Here is a 25337-nt window from a genome sequence, read left to right on the forward strand (position 1 = left end):
GGAACCAAGGGACGGTTGGCTCAGTGGTACAGCATCTGCTTGGGAAGCAGAAGGTCTCAGGTTCAATCCCTGGCATCTCCAAAAAAGGGTCCAGGCAAATAGGTGTGAAAAACCTCAGCTTGAGACCCTGGAGAGCCGCTGCCAGTCTGAGTAGACAATACTGACTTTGATGGACCAAGGGTCTGATTCAGTATAAGGCAGCTTCATATGTTCAAGTTCACTGGACAATTTAGGAGTGCAGATAACGCCATACCCCCAGCTAACCTTCGTGGGGTGCTGCTCTCCTGCTTTTTTTGTCTTCAAGTAGCCAGGTTTGTGCTTCATGGAGCATTCACTGGGAGGCTGGTAAAATGTTCTGATCAACTGCTTCCAGATAGCCAAGGGATTCTATGGTTGCCTAGGAAACATTGCCTCCTTCCATCCTCCAAACAGGCCTCAGGCCAGCCTTGTGGTTAAGGTTCACAGGTCTGCGTTGGAAAATACCTGGAGACTTAGGGGGTGCATCTGCAAGAAGGTGGGGTTTGGGGGATCTCAACATGGTACAATGCCATAGAGTCCGCCTTCAGAGCAGCCATTTTCTCCAGGGGAGCTAATCTCTGTCAGTTGTAAAAGCAGGAGATCTCCAGGCCCCACCCGGAGGCTGGTGACCCTACTTAGTGGTGCTTGGGACAATTGAAGAAAATAGGGCTGTGGGGGGAGAGAGACTCCTTGGGACACCTACAGCACCTTATCCTTGATGCCAGCTCTTGGAAGACACAAATCAGGCAAGGGTTAAGCAGGTCCTGCTGCTGCTAACAGTCAAAGGGCAGAGGCTAGGGTTGCCAATCCCCAGGTGGGGGCAGGGGATCCCCCGGTTTGGAGACCCTCCCCCCCACTTCAGGGTCGTCAGAAAGCGGGGGGAGGGGAGGGAAATGTCTGCTGGGAACTCTGTTATTCCCTATGGAGATTTATTCCCATAGAAAATCATGGAGAATAGATCTGGGGCTCTGGGGGGCTGTCTTTTGGGATAGAGGCACCAAATTTTCAGTACAGCATCTAGTGCCTCTCCCCAAAATACTCCCCAAGTTTCAAAAAGAATGGACCAGGGGGTCCAATTCTATGAGCCCCAAAAGTAGGTGCCACTATCCTTCATTATTTCCTATGGAAGGAAGGCATTGAGAAGGTGTGCCGTCCCTTTAAATGTGTTGGCCAGAACTCCCTTTGGAGTTCAATTATGCTTGTCACAGCCTTGATCCTGGCTCCACCCCCAATGTCTCCTGGCTCCACCCCCAAAGTCTTCTGGCTCCACCCCCAAAGTCCTCAGATATTTCTTGAATTGGACTTGGCAACCCTAGGTGGGGAGGGGAAGCTGCTGTAGATTTCCTTCCGGAATATGCATAACATTATTTGTTTGCTAAAACCAATTTTGAATTTTTTTTTAAATCGCAGTAGTTGGAGAATTCATACAAGCCTCCAAAGTGTATAGATCTTGCTATCGATGGCTTTTTGGGGAGGAAAAGCCCAGCAGGAACTCATTTGCATATTAGACCACACCCCCTGATGTCACCGTTGTAGAAAAAACAGTAGGAACTCGTTTGTATATTAGGCCACACCCAGGGCCGGCGCGTGGGAGTCGGTGAACTAGGCGACGGCCTAGGGTGCCGACTCCCACAGTGGTGCCGTCCTCTCCACTGGCACGATTGCCTTCCCCCACTGCCGCCCTCCTCTCTCCTTCCTTTCTCGGCGCTGGCTCTGCTGTGCTGCACCCCCCACCCCCCGCTGCTGCCACCGCTGCTCTCCTCCCTCCTTGGTACTGGAAGTCAGCGCAGGGCTCCGCTCTGCCCGCCCCCCCCCCCCCCGAGCCTAGGCAGGCCCTTACCAGCTTCTACGAGGCTGCTGATTTTGTAATTGGCATGCACTGCCCACATAACTATTAGATATGGCAATAATCATATCTAATTCTCATTGTGGCCAAGTATGTGTATAAAATGTGGAGGGTGGAGCCATTAACATACAATACAGACCTTTCTACAAAACAGGGTTGCTGAAAAATCTGAAATCTAAAACAAATTACGATTGTGTGACTTGCTGCCATGTGACTTACATTATTCACCAAGGACTGGCAGCTTGCAGCTATTTCACTGCAGCCATCCCACGGTAATCAGTGTGTTGTAGTGGTTAGAGTTTCAGATTAGGATCCGGGAGACCAAGGTTTGAATCCCCACCTCTCCTATGGAAGCTCACTTGTGAATAGGGTTGCCAAGTCCAATACAAGAAATATCTGGGGACTTTGGGGGTGGAGCCAGGAGACTTTGGGGGTGGAGCCAGGAGACATTGGGGCGGAGCCAGGAGCAAGGGTGTGGCAAGCATAACTGAATTTAAAGGGACAGCCCAGATGCCCCCTCCTCCCTGCAGGAGCCACCGGAGGGGGAGGGAACAAGGCCAAAAGCGGCCAGCCCTGCCAGCCAGCCTGCCACCCCACAGCGCCCCACTGCCACTCACCGGACCCTGTTTATTGTTTATTTCATCCCCCGACGCACACACGCGTGACGAGGCAGGCTGCCCGCGGCCGGCTCTGCCTCTGGCCCGGATAAGGCGGCGCTGCCGAGCCGCCCCCGCTCCTTCTCTCTCGCCTCTTCTCTCCCTCGCCCCCTTTGCCTGCCGGATGGAAGAAAGGAGGACTGAGCCGCCTGCCAGCCCGCAGGAACGCCAGCCATCCGGAAGCAGCAGCAGCAGTTGGTCAGCAGCAGCGAGGCCGGCGGGGACGCGCCCGAACTGCTCTCGGCGCCTCCTTCTCCGTGGCTGAAGGGGGCTCGGAGCCCAGCCCAGACGCCCCTTCCTCCCCGCGGGAGCCGCCGAAGGGGGGGAGCAAGGCCAAAAGCGGCCAGAGGGCGGCCAGCCTGGGACAATCACTGCGGTCCCGCCGCCCCTGGCACTCACCAGGCCAAGCTCCTTGGCACGGTTTCCCCCCTCTCCCCCCGCTTCCGTTTTTTTGGGGAGCGGGGGAAGAGGGTGGAAATCCTGGGGTCCCCCGCCAGGGCGGGAGGGTTGGGAAGCCTACTTGTGAACCTTGTCACATTCCCAGCTTAACCTCCCTCACAGAGTTGTTGTGAGGATAAAATGGAGGAGAAGAGAATGGTGTAAATTGTTTTGGACCCCCATTGGGGAAAAGTTAGGGTATAAACGAAGTAAATAAATATAGCTGGAGATGGTGGTGGTGGGAAGTAACGTAAATTCTCAGGTAAGTTTTTCAAGGCAAGAGAGATTCCGAGGTGGTTTGCTATCGCCTGCCTCTGTGTCACAACCCTGGTGTTCCTTAGAGGTCTCCAGTCCAAATACTATGGGGTTACTAGGTCCCTTCTGGCAACTGGTGGGGGAGCCTTGCCAGGAGAAAAAGAAAGGCCCAGGCAACTCTGGAGGGTCTCAGGGTTATTTTTACAAAAAACCTTTGCTGTGTGTTTGGGAAGTTATCGACCATGTAATCTGCTTTGTTGCCCAAACCACAGATGAGAGGCCTGTTGGCTGGCCATCTAATAATAATAAAGAAAACGTTTTATAGCAGTGTCTCTTAGGATTGCCAAGTCCAATTCAAGAAATATCTGGGGGCTTTGGGGGTGGAGCCAGGAGACTTAGGGGGTGGGGCCAGGAGACATTAGGGGTGGAGCCAAGATCAAGGCTGTGAGAAGCATAATTGAACTCCAAAGGGAGTTCTGGCCATCACATTTAAAGGGACGGCATATCTTTTCAATGCCTTCCTTCCATAGGAAATAATGAAGGATAGAGGCATCTTCTTTTGGGGCTCATGGAATCGGACCCCCTGGCCCAATCTTTTTGAAACTTTAGAGGTATTTTGGGGAGAGGCACTAGATGCTAGACTAAAAATTTGGTGCCTCTACCCCCAAAAAACAGCCCCCCAGAGCCCCCGATACCCGCATATCAATTCTCCATGATTTTCTATGGGAATAAATCTCCATAGGGAATAACAGAGTTCCCAGCAGACGTTTCCCTCCCCTCCCCCCGCTTTCTGGCGACCCCGAAGCGGGGGGAGGGTCTCCAAACTGGGGGATCCCCTGCCCCCACCTGGGGATTGGCAACCCTAGTGTCTCTTTTTTCTCTCGGAATTATAGTTGGATTCAAGTCGTCCCATCAGGCTGATCAGTGCTGGGGCTTGGTGGCAGGGGGTAGGGCACCGGTAACTTTAAAATACTACGTAGCTGGGGCTGATCCTGCTTAGCTTCCAAGATCTGATATGGAAGCTGCCACAGGAGGAAATACCAGGGGAGTGGGATACAGGAGAAAGTGAAGTGTCCTTTGCATGTCCTTGCAGGTTCCCCATCATGCAAATGGGCCCCATTTGGCTAGGACTGGCAAGTTATATAGTTATGTATTTAAAACATTTATTCACTATAGGGTTGCCAAGTCCAATTCAAGAAATATCTGGGGACTTTGGGGGTGGAGCCAGGAGACATTAGGGGTGGAGCCAAGATCAAGGCTGTGACAAGCATCATTGAACTCCAAAGGGAGTTCTGGCCATCACATTTCAAGGGACGGCACACCTTTTCAATGCCTTCCTTCCATAGGAAATAATGAAGGATAGGGGCACCTTCTTTTGGAGCTCATAGAATTGGACCCCCTGGTCCAATCTTTTTGAAACTTGGAGGGTATTTTGGGGAGAGGCATTAGATGCTATACTGAAAATTTGGTGCCTCTACCCCCCAAAACAGCCCCCCCGAACCCCAGATACCCGCAGATCAATTATCCATGGTTTTCTATGGGAATAAATCTCCATAGGGAATAACAGAGTTCCCAGCAGACGTTTCCCTCCCCTCCCCCCGCTTTCTGATGACCCTGAAGCGGGGGGAGGGTCTCTAAACCGGGGGATCCCCTGCCCCCACCTGGGGATTGGCAACCCTAATTCACTACATTTCTACCTTCCAGCATTCAAGGCAGCTTGCAGTATAAATAAAACAACAGTTTTTAAAACATAAAAAAATGACAGTTTAAAATCTCAGTTAGGACTGCCGATACTATTATTATTAGAATGTGCTCGATGTGCTTCAGCCGTCTCCTGAATGTTGAAAGGGACAGGACTTGGCATACCTCCCTGGAATCAGTAATCCCTAATCATGGAGCTGCCACCAAAAAGGCCCTCTCTTGTGTGCTCAACAGATAAGCTTCTGATCCCAAGCCATATTGGGGGCTTTAAAGGACAGCACTAAAACCTTGAATTGGGCTCAGGATCGGATCAGTAGCCTGCTTGTAGTATCAGGGTCACATGCTCCTGGTAGCTGGCCCCAACCAGCATTCTGGCGTAGCTGTAGCTTCTGAACACCCTTCAGGGGTATGCATTGCAGTTGTCCAGCCTACATGTGACGAAGGCATAGATCACTGTGGCTAGATCTGACTGAATCAGGAATGGATGCAGCTGATACAGCGGCTGAAGCTGGGCAAAAGCACTCTGAGCCACTGCAGAGTTTTCCTGGGAAGAGGCTGGCAGGGGCTGGGAAAGGGAAAGCTGAAGGCTGAAGGGCAAATAAAGGTAGGTTGGCTGGTAGGGGAAAGAGGGTAGGAAGCAGGGAAAGGTATTGGGATAGGGAAGGGAGAGAGGAAGATAAGAGCCCCCCACCTGCAAGTCCTTGGGGGTCTATCACTTATTGAATATGATTTTTAAAAGAGTAAAAGAACTGCAAAGGCAAAGCTACCCAATCTCAGGATTCCTGTGGATTTGATGTGTCTGGGGTCAATTTAGTCCTCTAAAAGGTTTCATTTATGTCTATCTTGAGCACATTCTAATAACTGATGTACAATATACTGTGTATGGACCAGAAACAGAATTACAAAAAAGTGATGAATTTGGTTTAATAAGAAATCATAGAATCATAGAGTTGGAAGGGACCTTCAGGGTCATCTAGTCCAACCCCCTGCACAATGCAGGAAACTCACAAGTACCTCCCCTTAAATTCACAGGATCTTCATTGCTGTCAGATGGCCTCTGTTTTAAAACCTCCAAGGAAGGAGAGCCCACCACCTCTCGAGGAAGCCTGTTCCAATGAGGAACCGCTCTAACAGTCAGGAAGTTCTTCCTAATGTTGAGCAGGAAACTCTTTTGATTTAATTTCAACCCATTGGTTCTGGTCCTACCTTCCGGGGCCACAGAAAACAATTCCGCCCCATCCTTTATATAACAGCCCTTCAAGTACTTGAAGATGGTGATCATATCACCTCTCAGCTGCCTCCTCTCCAGGCTAAACATCCCCAGCTCCTTCAACCTTTCTTCCTAGGACTCGGTCTCCAGTCCCCTCACCATCTTCGTTGCCCTCCTCTGGACCCATTTCAGCATTTCTATATCCTTCTTAAAATGTGGTGCCCAAAACTGAACACAGGTGAGGTTTTACTGGAGCAAAATGATACCATCACTTCATGTAATCTGGACACTATACTTCTGTTGATACAGCCCAAAATTGCATTCGTCTTTTTAGCCACTGCATCACACTGTTGACTCATGTTCAGCGATGGTCCACTAAAACCCCTAGATTCTTTTTGCACATACTACTGTTAAGACAAGTTTCTCCCATCCTATAACCATGCATTGGATTTTTCCTACTTAAATGCAGAACTTTACATGCAGAACCCTGTTAAAATTAATTTTATTGGTATTAGCCCAGTTTTCCAGCCTGAACAGATATCAAGCAAAAGATGGAATAGAAATATCTTTTCCCAAATTGGTTATTGTGAATGTAGTGATTCAAGCCTCTCAGATTTTTTATTAAACTAAATTATTTTACCAGGCATGTTTAATTCAGGAAAACTCTTTGCTTTGAGGAAGAAACAAATGGACATATCACCAGGAACCATGGCATCTTTCTTTGGCTGTGAGGGAAGATGAAGAGTTTCACAAAGAGATGGCCTTGATCTATCAGTGAATACATCCCAATGTTAGAGCGAGGAGTGGCAGGGATCTGTCATCTGTCACTACTTGGAATCCATTTGCACTGGTATTCTTAGGACACTCAGAATACATGTTTCAGCTATTATGAACTGCAGGGCATTTTACAATTGCAACAGAACTTCCATTTCCAGAACACTCTTCATCAAGATCTTTTTGTTTCTACTATGGCATTCCCAAAGCATTTATGATGTCATGTCAAGTTCTCAGATTCAAACACTCTTATGACTTCACTTCCTCAGGATTAGGTTGGAGGGCAGTGAACCTACAATGGTGCAGTGGGTCATCAAGTTCCTGAAGTCAGTTTACTGCCTGTGCCTTATCAGCTGAGGGCAGGGCTTGACAAATCCCAGCTACCATGGTAGCTACAAATATCACTGTGCCATAGGGTTGCCAGTCCCTCTTGGAGTGGCAGTGGGGGGAAAATATTTTTTAAATAGCTGTCTGGCCAATAGCATGATGTCAGTTCTGGGGGAAACCTAGGGTTGCCAAGTCCAATTTAAGAAATATCTGGGGACTTTGGGGGTGGAGCCAGGAGACTTTGGGGGTGGAGCCAGGAGATATTGGGGTGGAGCCAAGATCAAGGCTGTGACAAGCATCATAGAACTCCAAAGGGAGTTCTGGCCATCACATTTAAAGGGACGGCACACCTTTTCAATGCCTTCCTTCCATAGGAAATAATGAAGGATAGGGGCACCTTCTTTTGGGGCTCATAGAATTGGACCCCCTGGTCCAATTGTTTTGAAACTTGGGGGATATTTTGGGGAGAGACATTAGATGCTGTAAAGAAAATTTTGTGCCTCTACCTCAAAAAACAGCCCCCCCCCCCGAGCCCCAGATACCCGCGGATCAATTCTCCATGATTTTCTATGGGAATAAATCTCCATAGGGAAGAATAGAGTTCCCAGCAGACATTTCCCTCCCCTTCCTCCGCTTTCTGATGACCCTGAAGCGGGGGGAGGGCCTCCAAACCAGGGGATCCCCTGCCCCCACCTGGGGATTGGCAACCCTAGGGAAACCCAAGAGTGATGTCAAGTCATTTTAGGAATCTTTTTTTAAAAAACTCTATAAGATTCCTTCTAGGAATCTTTAAAAACTCCATAAAGTTTCTGACAATTCATAGAGACGTGTGATGTCATGTCTGAGGTTTTTCTGGAACCAACGTAATGCTGTCACTGATGGCTGCCCCCCCCCCCCATGTCCCTGTCCCCCACCCCTGCTGTTTTCCAGGATGGACCTGGTGGTGCTTCGTATTTCCAGGAGTTCTATTATAGCGTCTTTCAGTGATCCTCAGTAGAAATAGTGTTATCATTTCGCTTCAGAATATGTTTTGCTGCACGACCTAAGGATACATATGCATGAAGTTCTCATCATTGCTTGTTTATTTGTTAACTTTACATTGGTCAAATGATGGTAGGTGAATACCTTTCTTAAGCACCTGCTTTCTAAACTGGCTCCAATATTCAATTAAACATTTTTAAACCAATAGTGATGAGAAATTGGGGCGAATAGGTTTAGACGTAAGCTTTCTGTTGCAGTGACAAATATGGTTACCCTGTATTTATTTATTTATATCACTGTGCCACCATTATTAAAAAAAAAAAGAATTATGAGAAACTGTGAAGAGTTTAGGATCAAGTTTTGTGGTAACAGTTATTAGAAAATGGTCGTTAAAATCCAAAATCCTGAAAGCTGAAAAAAAGTCTGGCTCCTAAATTTTTGGACTTGCTCCTAGAGCCACAGAAAATTTGCCAAGGCCTGACAGGAAGTAGGATGTAGAAAAACGCCGATGTGACTAAACTTCAAAATGAATGTTTCTTTCAATCACATCCCAGTCCTTTCCCTTCTTAACACTGACATTTCTCTTCTGGCTTCTTCCTCCTCATTTGGCTGCTGCTGATTGACTTTTTATGAATGACCTTGATGCCGTCCCATCCTTCCTGCAGATCAATTTCTTTTTTTCTCAGAGCCTCATAAATGGCATTGGTCATGGTATCGAAAGCCAAATCCACGTTCATGTTGTCCTTTGCTGACGTTCCGATGAACCGGGTTCCCAGACAAGTGGCCATCCCCTCAGCTTCCTCAATGGAGACTCTGTACTCTGACTGACGGTCACTTTTGTGTCCAATTAGGAGGAAAATTACTTTCTCCATTGTCTGGGCGGTAGTTACTTCATTGTGCCACTCAAAGATGTTCTCAAAAGATCTCCGATTGGTCATATCAAAGACCAAGAAAACTCCCACCGCATTCCGATAGAAAGACCTGGTAATGGATCTAACAGCAAAAAAAACAAAAACAAAACCCAGTTCATCAGACTTTCATGAGATTATGCAACCTGTGTTTATGCCGTTCATCCTAACATCAAACGTTCATCTCCAGGCATTGTCCACATGGCTCCCCGCAAGCCCACCCTCACCCCCAGTGAGAAAGAGCGGTGTGTGAAGAACCGCTTATGATTCAAGTGTGGGGAGGGGGGGAGAACCACGTCGCCAGCGAATGTCCCAGCACCCCACAAGGAACAGCGGCTCTGGGGGTAAAGAAAGACCCAAAGAAGAAGTCTCCTCAGCCACCGCCAAAACCCGCAAAGGGGGGAGCAGCCTTACTCCACTATCTGGAGCAACAAGCTGAGAATTCAGAGGAGAGTGAAGAGGATCAGCTGGCGGGAAACGACAATGAGCGGCTTTGAGGAGCGCACACCAGCAGGTCGCCGAAGTTGCCGCGCCACTGTGGGTGAGAACTTCTGGGACTTTGTATTTTATCTCCATCACCCTAGTAAACCCAGAGACCAGAAGGTTTACCAGTGTGCGAGCCCTATTAGATTCAGGATGTTCCAGAGATTTACTGTCCCCATGGTTGGCTGTTGCTGTAGGGCTACTACGCAAACCCCTTTCCTCCCCACTGTTGTTTGAACAAATGGATGGAGAACCGATGAAGGGAGAGCCATGTACCCAAGAGACAGGCCTCAGTGCTGTGGGGGTGGGGACCCACTGGGAGTGCTTGGGCCACGTATGGAACAAAGACTGGGACCCCGAACCTCCCCTCACCCTCGAATGGAGAAGTTATGCCTCACCAGGCAAGAAGTATCCTCTATCCCCCCCCCCGAGTATCGGGACCTGTGGGGGTGTTTGTACCTGCCAAAGCAGACAAACTCCCCCCCCCCCCCATTCCACTGACTGTGCTATTGAACTCATAAAGGGAGAAGCCGTGCTGAAAGCTAAATTGTATTCAATGAGCCGCCAGGAGAGGGAGGAGCTAAAAAGTTTATGACACCAACTCACAAAGGGGTTCCATCTGCCCCGCACAATCCCCTCACGCGGCCCCAGTGCTCTTTAGAAAAAAAAGATGGGAGTCTGCGCCTATGCACAGACTATCGGGGGTTAAACGCTATTTCTATGAACTATGCTTATCCCCTCCCACTCATAAAAGACTTCCTTGGCAAAGTCTCCCAGGGCAAGATCTTCACTGAACTGGACTTACACGAGTACACATCAAGGAAGGAGATGAGTGGAAAGCAACCTTCAACACCCCGCTAGGCCAGTTTGAATATCTGGTGATGCCTTTCGGCCTGAAGGGAGCCCCTGAGGTGTTCATAAACTTGATAAACGAGACCTTACAGCAACACTTATTTAAGGGTGTGGCTTGTTATCTGGATGACATATTAATATACTCAGAGGACCCACCCTCCCACGTCAAGTTAGTCAGAGAGGTGCTTCAAACTCTCTACGAGAACAGTTGAACTATTCGCTGAACTATTCAAATGTGAATTCCACAAAACAGAACTCGACTTCCTGGGCTACTGGGTTTTGGCAGGGGGGCTAGGGATGGACCCCGCCAAAATACAAGTGGCCCCCCAGACCCGAAAACAACTCCAAAGCTTCCTCGGTTTTGCAAATTTCTATAGAAATTTCATCAATAACTTTGCTTCAGTGGCCCTCCCCCTTTTAAAAACTAAGGGGAGGGGAGCGGAAGCTCAAAAGCCTAGAGCTCGTCTCGAACGGCCCCCCTGCTGCCAGGCAGTCTTTGAGGAACTCAAATGACTGTTCACTTCTGAGCCGATCCTTATCCACCCTGATGGAAACAAAAAGTTTGTGGCACAATGTGATGCAAGCCGAAGCGGCTGTTCTGCTCCAGGAGGGGGAGGATGGGAAGCTGCACCCTTGTGCTTATCTTTCCAAGAAATTCTCATTCACCAAGTGCAATCGGTCAGTGAGGGACAAGGAGACTTCGGCCATCAAACTAGCCTTAAAAACTTGGCGCCACTACCTTGAGGGGGTGAGAGTTTCGTTCAAGCTCTGGACTGGCCATTAGAACTTAGCCTCCCTGGTGGCCGCCCAGAAGCTTAGCACAAAACAGCTTCAGTGAGTGGGGTTCCTCCACAAATTTCGCTTCACACTAGGGCACATCCCTGGAAAGTAGAACTTTTTAGCAAACGCTCTGTCCTGCCTCTTGCAACATGACAGCAATCGAGAAGTGGTTGTAGTCTTGCTATTTTCCCCCTCCCAACTAGGAGCGCTAGTCACTACGCAGTGCCAAACACAGCTAAAGCAGGGCGGGGAGGGGCCCGAATCCCTGCTGTCATCTCTATGCAAGGAGCTAGTTGGCCAGACACCAGACCCAAATCTGGGCATAACCATGTCCCCTGATGGACTCTGGTACAAAGATTCAAAGCTATTTATTCTGGAGTCACTCCGCCTAACAGTTTTACAGCGCTCCCACAATGCAAAACTAGGGGGCCACTTTGGGTTTGTAAAGACTCTTCACCTGGTCCAACATCAGTTCTGGTGGCCAGGACTACGTAGAGATGTATCTAACTATGCGACGGGATGCCCAGTTTGCCTTATGGCAAAAAAGAGGGGAGGGAAGCCCTCGGAGAGTTACAGTCGCTGGAAACGGCTTCCCGACTGCAGGAATGCATCTCAATGGACTTTATCACGGATCTACCTCTCTCCCAAGGGAAGTCTGTAATCTGGGTAGTAGTGGATACATTTTCCAAACAGGCACACTTTGTCCCGTGCTCTCAGCCCCTCACCACAAAGAAACTAGTCCAGCTTTTCTTACAACACATTGTTAGACTCCACTCGTTCCTAGCCAAGGTAACATCCGACCACAAAGCTCAGTTCGTTGCCATTTTCAGTTGTGTAAATCAACAGGCATCGAACAGGGCCTAAGCTCCGCCTATCACCCCCAAATGGACAGACAGACTGAGCGCATGAATGGGGTGGTTGAACAGTTCCTCCGATGCTAGGTGTCATTCCAACAAGACAACTGGGTTTCATTACTGCTGTTTGTGGAGTATCCATATAATAACAGTGTTAATAGCTTTGCCAACACAAGCCCATTCCTCATTGTCAGTGGGTACAAGGGAAAAACATTCCCAGAACTACCGGAAGGCCCCAGGAATGCCAACTCCCCCAACTTTACCGATGGCAGGCCATAGCCCAAGGCTGGACAACAATACAAACTGAGCTCAAAAGAGCCAAAGAGACTTATATTCTAAACTTTGGGACCTTAAAGTGGGTGATACGGTGTACACCTCCACCAAGAACTTGCCTAACTCATAGCCTTCAAAAAAATTAAGATAAAAGTACTTGGGGCCATAGCAAGAGCCCCATGGCGCTGAGAGGTAAAGCTGCAGTACTGCAGTCTGAACTCTCTGCTCACGACCTGAGTTTGATCCTGGCTCAGGTTGACTCAGCCTTCCATCCTTTCGAGGCCAGTAAAATGAGTACCCAGCTTGCTGGGGGGGAAGTGTAGATGACTGGGGAAGGCAATGGCAAACCACCCCGTAAAAAGTTTGCCGTGAAAACGTTGTGAAAGCAACGTCACCCCAAAGTCAGAAATGACTGGTGCTTGCACAGGGGACTACCTTTACCTTTTTTACTTGGGGCCATTCCCTGTTAAAAGGATTATTAATGATGTTACTGTTGAACTTGAACTACCCAAAGCCCTAAAACATGTTCATCCTTGTGTTTCATGCTAGCCTCCTCAAACGCGACCCTGGGACCCTCGTCTTGGCAACTGCAGCCAGCCACTCCAGCTCTGACTCTAGTGCGGGATCAGATTCACCATGAAGTCCAAAGCATCCTCGATTCCAAATGGAAAAGGGGCGAACTCTACCATCTCATCAAATGGACTCACTTCCCCATCAGCCAAGCCGAATGGGTGAAGGCTTCGGACACAAACGTCCCGAGGCTAACCAAAGACTTTCACCACTGCTTTCCAAATAAACCGGGGGGGGGGGGGATGGCTTTGAGGGGCAGTATGTCAAGTGCCTTGCCATGTTAAGAATGAATATTACTGTCTCTACTGTCTCATCGCTGGTGCTTTGCCCTGCTACTGCTTTGCTCTGCTTATCTTTCTAACAGTTATCCAAATTCTTTCCAACTGGCCTGCGGAGTTGCTAAGGGATACCAAGGCTGCGCCGATAACCAAGATGCACCTGGAAGGGGACATAAATGTCTTGGGGGAGGGATATATGCTTCCCGCTTTCATTTCCTGCTTGTTTTTTAAATTGTAACGGATTAAGATAGTCTATATAAGGGGGCGAGTTGCCTGCCTTGCCAGTCTTTGCAAAAACAGTCATGCCTGCAATTTGTTGTCAAGAGTCAATAAACAAGTTGTTTATTGACTCTTGACAATAAATTGCAGGCATGACTGTTTTTGCAAAGACTGGCAAGGCAGGCAACTCGCCCCCTTATATAGACTATCTTAATCCGTGGACTGTTTGTGCTCTTTGAACTATGGGGTCTTGACACCAATGAGTTCTCCCTCAAAGGCATTTAGCGATAGCTCTCAGACCAACACTGTCTCTCTAATAATGTTATTGGTTGTAAGCACAGGACTTCATTCTCTCTCTCTCCTGCTTTCTTTCCCACTTTTCTCCCTCCCTCTTCCCCTCCTCTCTATATATGATCTGCTGCCATGGGACGCCATTTCCCCACCTTCCACATATAGGGGGGGGGGGGGAATACAGTTGAGATATTTTGTGCTATTTTGAATTCTCATCTCCTGATTTTGGGTCTAAAAAGATATAATTTCAAAAGTTTTTCATTTCCAAACTTTTTTCCAGTCTCCAGGTGGGACCTGGAGGTATCTCCCAAAATCATAGCCTTTTCCCCAGTACATTGAGGCTAGCGTCTCTGGAGGAAACAAGTGTCCAAGGAAATGGACAAGGAAATACGATTTTCAAATTTAATCCACATTTCCAGGAATCTCCAGCCTGGAGCTGGCATCTCAAAGTTCAGTTCACCTTAATCCTGCTTTGTTCAACAGCATGCCTCTAGGTGCCTAGGAAGAGAAACTACAGTTACCCTGATAATGTTTTCTCTCCCTCATATTTGTTTTTTTTTAAATTATTTCTAGTGGGTCTTATATGAGACCATGGGTTGAAGTTTTATGTTTGCAATTTTGATGTAAAATTTCTTTCCGCTGAAGTTTAAATTACATCCTTGCACAGCCACACAAGCCTTATCCTGGCTGTGCAAGCTCCTTAACAATTGTTTTATGTTGGGGAGGGACGGTGGCTCAGTGGTAGAGCATCTGCTTGGTAAGCAGAAGGTCCCAGGTTCAATCCCTGGCATCTCCAACTAAAAGGTTCCAGGCAAATAGGTGTGAAAAACCTCAGCTTGAGACCCTGGAGAGCCGCTGCCAGTCAGGGGAGGGATGGTGGCTCAGTGGTAGAGCATCTGCTTGGGAAGCAGAAGGTCCCAGGTTCAATCCCTGGCATCTCCAACTAAAAGGTTCCAGGCAAATAGGTGTGAAAAACCTCAGCTTGAGACCCTGGAGAGCCGCTGCCAGTCAGGGGAGGGACGGTGGCTCAGTGGTAGAGCATCTGCTTGGGAAGCAGAAAATCCCAGGTTCAATCCCCGGCATCTCCAAAAAAGGGTCCAGGCAAATAAGTGTGAAAAACCTCAGCTTGAGACCCTGGAGAGCCGCTGCCAGTCTGAGAAGACAAGACTGACTTGGATGGACCGAGGGTCTAAGGCAGCTTCATATGTAGGAGGGATGGTGGCTCAGTGGTAGAGCATCTGCTTGGGAAGCAGAAGGTCCCAGGTTCAATCCCTGGCATCTCCAAAAAAGGGTCCAGGCAAATAGGTGTGAAAAACCTCAGCTTGAGACCCTGGAGAGCTGCTGCCAGTCTGAGAAGACAATACTGACTTTGATGGACCAAAGGTCTGATTCAGGATAAGGCAGCTTCATATGTTCATATGTTTGTCAAGGTGAATTAACCAGAATCTGATTTCTAGGATTTTGTCATTGTTTTGTTAAGTTTGCTCATCTTTTCTTTCAATATAGATGTGCAGAGGATCTGGACCTGCAAATCAAGTCTAATGCATGCTCAGTAGTTCTAAGAGTTGTTGACAGGCCTGTTCAGAATTGTTTTATGTATGTGTAACCATTATGTTGCTTTTCAGAATTCTTGTTTTGTTAAGTTTTTGCTGAAATCTATGCTCACATGTGAGACCCCCATACCAAGAAGCTTTGGCTGAACTAGCCCAGAGAAAAACTGGATTCAGTGGGACTTGATCAGTTCACTTAAATGTCCAGGTTTTTAATTTCTCTGCTCTAGCTCACGTATCATTTTGGGTCTGATCCCTTTCATATAAAGCTAGCTAGCATTGTTCTATCGAGGCCTTCCCTGGCTAGGGGCGGGGAATCCCCTGCTGGGACCTGGGGACTGGGAAGCCTACTCCTTGGCTACCCACACCCTCCATAGTCAAAAGGCCAACAAGCCACCTGCCTTCCAAAATCACATAAAAAGTGGAGAAAGGGTGGCACGGGCTTCTCTAGGGGTTAATGAGGGCTGCTGGGGGGGGGGGGGGTGGCAAAGCTCCAGGTGGTTTGCTGTCTGCTCTCCTAATGCAGGGACTGTTATGCAGCTGTACCTATTATTCTATGGACAAGGTAGGTGGAGAGGAAGAGGGGGAACCATCAGAAAGGTTCAGGAGCTGTGCTCCTGTGAGCTCCTGCTGAATCTGAGGCCTGGTCTTAAGCATGCTACTGGACTAGGGTTGCCAAGTCCAATTCAAGAAATATCTGGGGACTTTGGGGGTGGAGCAAGGAGACTTTGGGGGTGGAGCCAAGATCAAGGCTGTGACAAGCATAATTGAACTCCAAAGGGAGTTCTGGCCATCACATTTAAAGGGACGGCACACCGTCCATAGGAAATAGTGAAGGATAGGGGCACCTTCTTTTGGGGCTCATAGAATTGGACGCCCTGGTCCAATCTTTTTGAAACTTGGGGGGTATTTTGGGGAGAGGCACTAGATGCAATACTGAAAATTTGGTGCCTCTACCCCAAAAAACAGCCCCCCCAGAGCCCCAGATACCCGCAGATCAATTCTCCATGATTTTCTATGGGAATAAATCTCCATAGGGAATAACAGAGTTCCCAGCAGACATTCCCCTCCCTTCCCCCCGCTTTCTGATGACCCTGAAGTGGGGGGAGGGCCTCCAAACCGGGGGATCCCCTGCCCCCACCTGGGGATTGGCAACCCTGTACTGGACTTTAACTTTGTTCTGCTGCTTCAAACCAACAGGGCTACCCACCAATGTTCCTTCTAAGCCGCAGGGTCTTGTGAGCAAAAATTATACTTTTTGAGCTACTGGCATTAAAGTTGTGAGCTGCTGCATAAATTATTCTGCTCTGGGGCCACTTTTCCTGAGCTAAGACAAAAAATGTGTGAGTGAGAGGCCAAAAATCTATGAGCTAGCTCATGCTAACTCAGTTTAGAGGGAACGCTGCTATCCACTTTGATTCAGCTATCTGTTTCTTAATCATCTGAGTTGGATTTTGGGGGCTCTTAACATAATGTGCTTCATTGTTTAATTGTCTTTGAGAGCCCCTTATCTGCTGGTTTAAAAATAATGTCAGCATGCCGGCAGAGCTGTTTTAGAATATTTATCTCCAAGTTCCCTTTTGCAACTTTTTATTCTGGCCTAAGCTTTTGTAGACCAGAAAACAAGTGTCTTGCAGATTGGGCCTCTGATTGTGACTGGAGTTACTAGAGCATGTAGTATTCAGGCCAGAATGGCTTGCATATTCATAAACACTTTCCCCCCAGAGAGTTTCACTAATCCTTGACAACTAAACAGATGCATTATATCCAGGCATGATGTAACCACATGCATTTGTGTGTGTGTGTGTAAATTCATATGCACAGTTTGCTTTAGGGTTGCCAATCCCCAGGTGGGGGCAGGGGATCCCCCAGTTTGGAGACCTTCCCCCCCCCCCCCCCGCTTCAGGGTCATCAGAAAGCGGGGGGAGGGGTGGGAAATATCTGCTGGGAACTCTATTATTCCATATGGAGATTTATTCCCATAGAAAATCATGGAGAATTGATCTGCGGGTATCTGGGGCTCTGGGGGGGGGCTGTTTTTTGGGGTAGAGACACCAAATTTTCAGTATAGCATCTAGTGCCTCTCCACAAAATACCAGGGTGTCCAATTCTGTGCCCCTATCCTTCATTATTTCCTATGGAAGGAAGGCATTGAAAAGGTGTGCCGTCCCTTTAAATGTGATGGCCAGAACTCCCTTTGGAGTTCAATGATGCTTGTCACAGACTTGATCTTGGCTCCACCCCTAATGTCTCCTGGCTCCACCCCCAAAGTCCCCAGATATTTCTTGAATTGGACTTGGCAACCCTAGTTTGCTTCCTTCTCACCAGGCTGCACAGCGATTGACTCTCCCAACTTCTGGTGCTAACCCTTGTCTCCTTATTCGGCCAGCTCCTGCCCCTCTTCTCTGGGATCCACTGACAACCATAGCAAAGATCATAAGAATGAATCTAGGCATGTGAGTATTGTCACGGTAGCTGTCAATCAGGGCCTGTAGATCCAGAGTTCCCCCCAGGGTGAACATTCCAGAAGGGTAGCTGGCTTCTTGCAGCAAAATTAAGCTGCAATCCAGGGGCCCTTTAAGGATTAACAGAATTTATTCCAGCATTTGTGTGTCAGAGTGCACTTCATAGCATGCATGAAAAAGGAGAGTGAAAATTTTCTGTACTGAGCAATTTGTCTACTTGTCTGCTGGGACAGTCTTCCACACAAGAGTGTCCCACTTAGGGTTGCCAAGTCCAATTTAAGAAATATCTGGGGACTTTGGGGGTGGAGCCAGGAGACTTTGGGGGTGGAGCCAGAAGACATTAGGGGTGGAGCCAAGATCAAGGCTGTGACAAGCATAATTGAACTCCAAAGGGAGTTCTGGCCATCACATTTCAAGGGACGGCACACCTTTTCAATGCCTTCCTTCCATAGGAAATAATGAAGGATAGGGGCACCTTCTTTTGGGGCTCATAGAATTGGACCCCCTGGTTCAATCTTTTTGAAACTTAGGGAGTATTTTGGGGAGAGGCACTAGATGCTGTACTGAAAATTTGGTGCCTCTACCTCAAAAAACAGCCCCCCCAGAGCCTCAGATACCCGCAGATCAATTCTCCATGATTTTCTATGGGAATAAATCTCCATAGGGAATAACAGAGTTCCCAGCAGACATTTCCCTCCCCTCCCCCCGCTTTCTGATGACCCTGAAGCGGGGGGAGGGCCTCCAAACCGGGGGATCCCCTGCCCCCACCTGGCGATTGGCAACCCTAGTCCCACTGGTACTTGTAAGCACTTCATTTATACCCCACCTTTCACCCCAGTGTGGACCTAAATTGCCTTACATTGCTTTCATTCCCTCCATTTTATCCTCATAAGAACCCTGTGAGGTAGGATAGGCTGAGAGTGTGCGACTGGCCCAAACTCACCCAGCCAGCTTCCTTGGAAGAGTAGGGAATTCAAGCATGATTTCCCAGTCCCCTACTCCACACTGGCTCTGTTGGCAGTAGGACTGTTGCAGCCTATCAACTGTTGCAACACACAGTCAGATCAGGTGATTCTGAGTATCCTGACTTAAAATAACAAAGCGTCTTGTGACACTTTAAAGGGCTATGGTAATTGCATGAGTCTTCAAGGTGCCCCAAGGCTAAGGTTACCAGCTCTGAGTTGGGAAATACCTAGAGATAGGGTGGAGCTATTTTTTTCCATGAGAAGTGGAATCAATGTTTTAAATTATCACTGATTTATGTATTACTTCTGTAGCCTGGGGAGCAGTTGTAATTTCCAGCCTCCAGCTGGCCACCCTACTCAACAATCTCCGCTGGGTTGTCTGGAGCGTCTCTGGAATTTGCTATAATGGTCAGTTGCATTTTCCTGCCAGATTGAAAGGAAATCTACACATAATGTAGGAAACAGGGAGTTCCCATGGCCTAGTTTGCCATGTAATGGAAGGGTGACATGGGAAGAAGATGAAGATATTGGATTTATATCCCGCCCTCCACTCCAAAGAGTCTCAGAGCGGCTCACAATCTCCTTTCCCTTCCTCCCCCACAACAGACACCCTGTGAGGTGGGTGGGGCTGGAGAGGGCTCTCGCAGCAGCTGCCCTTTCAAGGACAACCTCTGCCAGGGCTATGGCTGACCCAAGGCCATGCTAGCAGGTGCAAGTGGAGGAGGGGGGAATCAAACCCGGTTCTCCCAGATAAGAGTCTGCCCTTTCAAGGACAACCTCTGCCAGAGCTTGACTGACCCAAGGCCATTCCAGCAGCTGCAAGTGGAGGAGTGGGGAATCAAACCCGGTTCTCCCAGATAAGAGTCCGCACACTTAACCACTACACCAAACTGGCTGTACACCAAACTGTACACCAAACAGAGTACAACTGGGTTGGAGGGCGGGGAGAAGGTGATGTTCTCCTGCAGCCTTTCCTAACCATTTCCATCCCAACCAGGCTCAGGATATATATATAAACCAAACCTGGGGAGAGAATGGCTGGGCAGTGTGGAAACAGAATTGTGGGGTAAGGGAAATGTAATACCCCCTCCCATCGATTTATCATCTCCAAATGCACCCCATTCTAATCTTATTGGCTAAGAATTGGTCGTGGCTGTCTTAAAACAAAAAAACCTAATTTTACTAACTTGAAATTTTACTAATGCAGATTCAAGAAGAAAAAGATTTAGAAGGACTACAAATAAAAGGAGTTACCTATAAATACAGAGCATTTGCAGATGATATAATGTTTATAAATGAAAATCCTTTACAAGTTACACCTTTGTTGTTAATGAGAATACAAGAGTTTGGGGAGTTGGCGGGACTTTATATAAACAAAGAAAAATCAAAAATCTTATGTAAGAATATGCAGAAAAATAGACAACAAGAACTACAAAGACTAACGGGTTGTGAAGTTACCTCTAAGGTAAAATACCTAGGGGTAGAGATAACAATGAAAAATATTGATTTGTTTAAGAACAATTATGAAAAGCTATGGCGTAAAATAGAAGAAGATATGCTAAAGTGGAACAAGCTCAATTTGTCACTGTTGGGTAGAATAGCTGCAGTAAAAATGAATATTTTACCAAGGATTATGTATCTGTTTCAAACCATCCCCATTGTGAAAGATGCTAAGCAATTTGATAAATGGCGAAGAAAAATTTCGGAATTCGTGTGGGCCGGGAGGAAACCTAGAATTAAAATGAAAGTCCTGATAGATGCGAAAGAGAGAGGTGGATTCCAATTACCAGATTTGAAACTGTATCATGAAGCAATTTGTTTAGTATGGTTAAAAGAATGGATAACGTTATTAAATAAAAAACTTCTAATGTTAGAAGGCCATGGAAAAAAATTCGGCTGGCATGCATATTTGTACTATGGAAAAAAGAAGATGGACGGTCTTTTCTCCCACCATTATATAAGGAGTAGCTTATTAAATGTGTGGATAAAGTACAAGAAATATGGTGATGAGAGGAGACCTTTATGGATAGTGCCGGCTGAAGTGATAAAGTTAACGGCCAAAACAGTCAAGGAAAAACAACTATCATACAACCAGTTACTAAAAATACAAAGCGGGAAAATAGAATTGAAAACTGCAGAAGAACTAAACTATAAATATGATTGGTTTCAAATGCAACAAATAAAAAGTTTGATGGAGAATGATATCAAAGCTGAAGGAATAAGGAAAGAACAAACAGAAATGGAAAGAGTTCTGCTTGGAGATAATGAGAAATTAATTTCAAAAGTGTACAAATTACTTTTACAATGGGCTACAGAAGATGAAGTAGTGAAATCTCAAATGATAAAATGGGCAATTAATGTAAATAAAGAAATAAAGATGGAATCTTGGGAATATCTGTGGAAAAATTCCATGAAACTCGCAACATGTCATAGTATTAAAGAGAACTGTTTTAAGATGATGTATAGATGGTATATGACTCCAAAAAAATTAGCAAAGATGAACAATAAGATGCCAGATAGGTGCTGGAAATGTAAAAAGCATGAAGGTTCTTTCTACCATATGTGGTGGACTTGTGAAAGAGCTAAAATGTTTTGGCAAATGATTCAACAAGAGATATCTAAGATCCTGGGATATGAATTCAATAAAGAGGCAGAGACTTTTCTGCTGGGATTACAAATGGAAAAATTTCCAAAAGAAGATAGAACATTAATATGGTACTTGCTCTCAGCTGCTAGGACATTGTATGCGCAGTTGTGGAAGCAAGAAAAAATACCAGAAAAATGGGACTGGATTATGAAAGTTATGTCATGGAGTGAAATGGACAAATTAACAAGAAAATTAAGAGACTGTGATTTAGAACTTTTTAACCAAGAGTGGAAGAAATTCAGAAGATATGTAGAGAAAGAGTGGAAAATAAAAGGACATTGGACAATTTTTGAGGATTAAGATTTTTAAGATAACAATATAACTCTTGAAGGGGGTTCTTCTTCCCTATGTTTCTTTTTTGTTTCGTTTTTTTTCTTGATAGTTAAGGGTACCTTTAATATCTGTTTTTTTAAAGAAAATAACACTGGCGGGGGTCAAGTAATTGGGGGAGGGGTGGGAGAAAGTAAGATGTGGGGTAGAATGATGGTCTTTTTCTTAATATATATTAAGCTTTTTATAAGTTGTAGTTATAGTTCTACTACCATATGTTACTAATAAAATTGTTTATTCGAAAACAAAAAAACCTGTGCCTATTCTGCCTCCCCTCTGCCAAGCGGACTCCCCAGTAAATGCCCCCCCATTGTGTCCTCACTTGGCTGAAGTACATTCGGTTTTGGTGGGGTGGAGGAACCCTCACCTCACCTCCCCTACTTTTTGTTTTTTACCAAGACAAAAACACACCTGTGTAGGGTTGCCAACTTCAGGGAGTGGCTGGAAATCTCCCGCTATTACACCTGAACTCCAGAGATCAGTTCACCTGTAGAAAAATGGCCACTTTGAAATCTGGACTCTATAGCATTATGCCCCAAACCCTACACTCCTCAAGCTGCACCCCCAACATCTCCAGATCTTTCCTAACTTAAAGCTGGCAACTGTACACCTGTGTTGAGTAGGTTTGCCAATCTCCAGGTGGTGCTAGAGATCTCTCAGTATTATAACTGATCCCCAGATGACAGAGATCAGTTCTCCTAGAGAAAATGGCTGCTTTAAAGGGCGGCCTGTATGACACGATGTTTATTTACCAATGAGGTTCCTCCCTTTCCAAAACTTCATGTTCCCCAGGTGTATCCCTCGAATCTCCAGGAATTTTCAAACCAGGGTTGGAAACCCTGTGTTGAGTAAGGCGCAGTTCTGACTCCATAAAAGAGCTTTTCTTCCAGCTTCTTCGCCGCAGCCTAAGTTGTTATATGTATGATTCTCTTCACAGGTCTGAAGCGGCTGAGGTGCTTCCCCTCAGATGTGACAAGTTCCCCAGGGGCAGGAAACCTTTGGATAAGGAGGTCCAGTTGCACAACACACCTCCTCAAGTCTCCTCCCTCACCCCAGATCTGAGGAGGAAAATAGAAAGGGTGGCATACAAATGTGATAGACTGAGGACCCAGTGTGGTGTTGAACTAGGATCTGGATGACTCAAGTTTGAACTACCCCCCCTTGCAATTGAAGCTTGATGAGTGACCTTGGGCCAATCATACACACTCAGCCTATCCTACCTTATAGGATTGTTCTGATAATAAAATTGAGAAGCAGAGAATGTTGTAAGAAACTTTGGTTCCCCTCGGTAGAGAAAAGTGGGGTATAAATGACTAAGTACAATAGATTCGGTACAGCCATCAATAACAAATAAGATTTGCAGAGCTCTTTCAGTGTTCAGAGCACTTCATGCGTATTATCTCATAATCCTAGGCCAGCGCTAAAACCGAAAAATTAAAAACCAGTGGCACAGCAAAGAGATGTCCCAGTCTAAAAGTCAGCTGCACCAAACTTTAGAGAATCAATGCATCTATGCATCAATGGGAATTGTTACGGAAAGAGATAACAAGTTTGCAGCCAGCCAGTTGTTAAGAGAAAAATGGTACAAAATGTTCTTCAGATGTAGGCTTCCCAATCCCCAGGTCCCAGCGGGGGATCCCCCGGTTTTACAGGCTTCCCCCCTCCCCCAGCCAGCTGGCCGGTGGGGGAAGCCCCGCCCCCAGAGCCATCATGCATCTCCATGAACGATTCCCTTAGGGAATGATGGGGAATTGATCCGTGGGTATCAGGGGCTCTGGAGGGGCTGTGTTTTGAGATAGAGGCACCAAATTTTCAGTATAGCATCTAGTGCCTCTCCCCAAAATACCTTCCAAGTTTCAAAAAGATTGGACCAGGGGGTCCAATTCTATGAGCCCCCAAAGAAGGTGCCCCTATCCTTCATTATTTCCTATGGAAGGAAGGCATTGAAAAGGTGCGCCGTCCCTTTAAATGTGATGGCCAGAACCCCCTCGGAGTTCAATTGTGCTTGTCACAACCTTGCTCCTGGCTCCATCCGAATGTCTCCTGGCTCCACCCCCAAAGTCCCCAGATATTTCTTGAATTGGACTTGGCAACCCTGTTCAGATGGTATATAACTCCAAAGGATATATAACTTTTTAAAAGTCATCTTACATTCATGGTTGTCTTCCTTTTGAGTAAATACAGTAACAGTACAATCCCAAATAGTGCAATAACATGCTTGATTTCAATGAATTTCGAAGAGTATAACTCTGCTTCCTGTAATTCTCAGCCTAGCCTACCTCACAGGGTTGTTCTGAAGATGAAATGGAATAGCCCCCTACAGCAGGGGTGGCCAACGGTAGCGCTCCAGATGTTTTTTTGCCTACAACTCCCATCAGCCCCAGCCATTGGCCATGCTGGCTGGGGCTGATGGGAGTTGTAGACAAAAAAAACATCTGGAGAGCTACCGTCGGCCACCCCTGCCCTACAATACTGCCTTGAGGGCCTTAAAAGGATGAAAGGATAACAAATTAAATAAAAGAACAATCAGTATTAAAGAGCTAACAATAACGGGTGAAAGAGAAAACTTAAAAGAAGGTTTGTAGAGAAGTAGAGCATGCAAGTAAGAACTGAAGGTAGCTTGTGCAGAGGCAACGCAGCCGCTTAAAATTCCTGCAATAACACCTTCCTGGATGAAATTTAAGGAATGAGACAACACTATTTTAATACAGTGAGGGAGTGTCCAAGAATATCCTGGTTGTCCAAGAATATCCTGCAGTGAGTGATGCCGGATTTCTATTCCTTGATTAATAGGGTGGGGAGAGAGTTTTTCTAGGTAGTGATAGGGTTGCTGTCTCCAGCGTAGGAAATTCCTGGCAGTAGAGCCTGAGAGAGTTCAGTGTGGATGTGATGCCTTAGAGACCACCCACTGAAGCTGCCATTTCCTCCAGGAGAACTGATCCCTGTAGTCTGGAGATCAGTTGTAGTTAGCAACCTGGAGATGGGAGACTGGTTACCCTGGGGAGTGAGGTCCTGAAGGAGGCATAGTCAAGGAAAAGAACCCTGGACTCCTACTGAAGCAGTCTCTATATTTCTGGTGCTGGGTTGGGGGGGGGGGGGGTCCTTTCTCACCTGAACCTTTCTTGACCAGCCGTGTCCCAAAGCTGTAGCTTCACCTTGATGCCGGGTGGCAGCTCCATGATCTTGCTGTAGAACTCCACACCCACAGTGGGGCATGGATCCGGTAAGAAGTACCTCTCGGTGTACCTCCTCAACAGAGAGGTTTTGCCCACGGTGGAATCGCCCAACAGAATGACGCGGAATTGGTAGTGCCAGTTACCGTTCAGGTTGCATGCTGGAGCCATCGTGGGGGCAGCCTCCACGCCAAGGGATGCAGACAAAGCCATTGTGTGAGGCTACGGCCCAACAAAGAGCGTGCTTTTTAACCGAGCCCTGGCCAGAGATCTTTGATTGGATCAGTTCTCCGCCCTCTAAGTAATAACCCACCTTGCTTAGGACAAGGAGAGGCGGCCACTCTGGCCCCACCCGCTACACATTCTTTACTGTTTTGCCCTGTAAACAGTCCTCAGGTTTTGACAGCCCAGATAGGTGGAGGAGGCGGGAAGCACAGGACAGACGCAATCCATGAGGAGTTAGTGTAGCTCATCAGATCAGTTTCCCAAACAG

The 25337-nt window shown here is 47.0% G+C and overlaps 1 protein-coding gene across 1 annotated transcript; it reads right to left on the bottom strand.

Moving 5' to 3' along the window:
* Positions 1 to 8457: 8457 nt before the first annotated feature.
* LOC132586459 (ras-related protein Rab-42-like) lies at positions 8458 to 25015 on the bottom strand. The gene is made up of 2 exons (XM_060258539.1): positions 24783 to 25015; positions 8458 to 9199 (listed from the first exon to the last, which is right to left on the bottom strand). Exons 1-2 carry the CDS (start codon positions 25013 to 25015, stop codon positions 8773 to 8775), a joined length of 660 nt encoding a protein of 219 aa, XP_060114522.1. The 3' UTR covers positions 8458 to 8772.
* Between the last annotated feature and the right edge of the window lie 322 nt (positions 25016 to 25337).

This window comes from Heteronotia binoei, chromosome 17 (genome assembly GCF_032191835.1).
Source record: "Heteronotia binoei isolate CCM8104 ecotype False Entrance Well chromosome 17, APGP_CSIRO_Hbin_v1, whole genome shotgun sequence".
NCBI classification, from domain to species: Eukaryota; Metazoa; Chordata; class Lepidosauria; order Squamata; family Gekkonidae; genus Heteronotia; species Heteronotia binoei.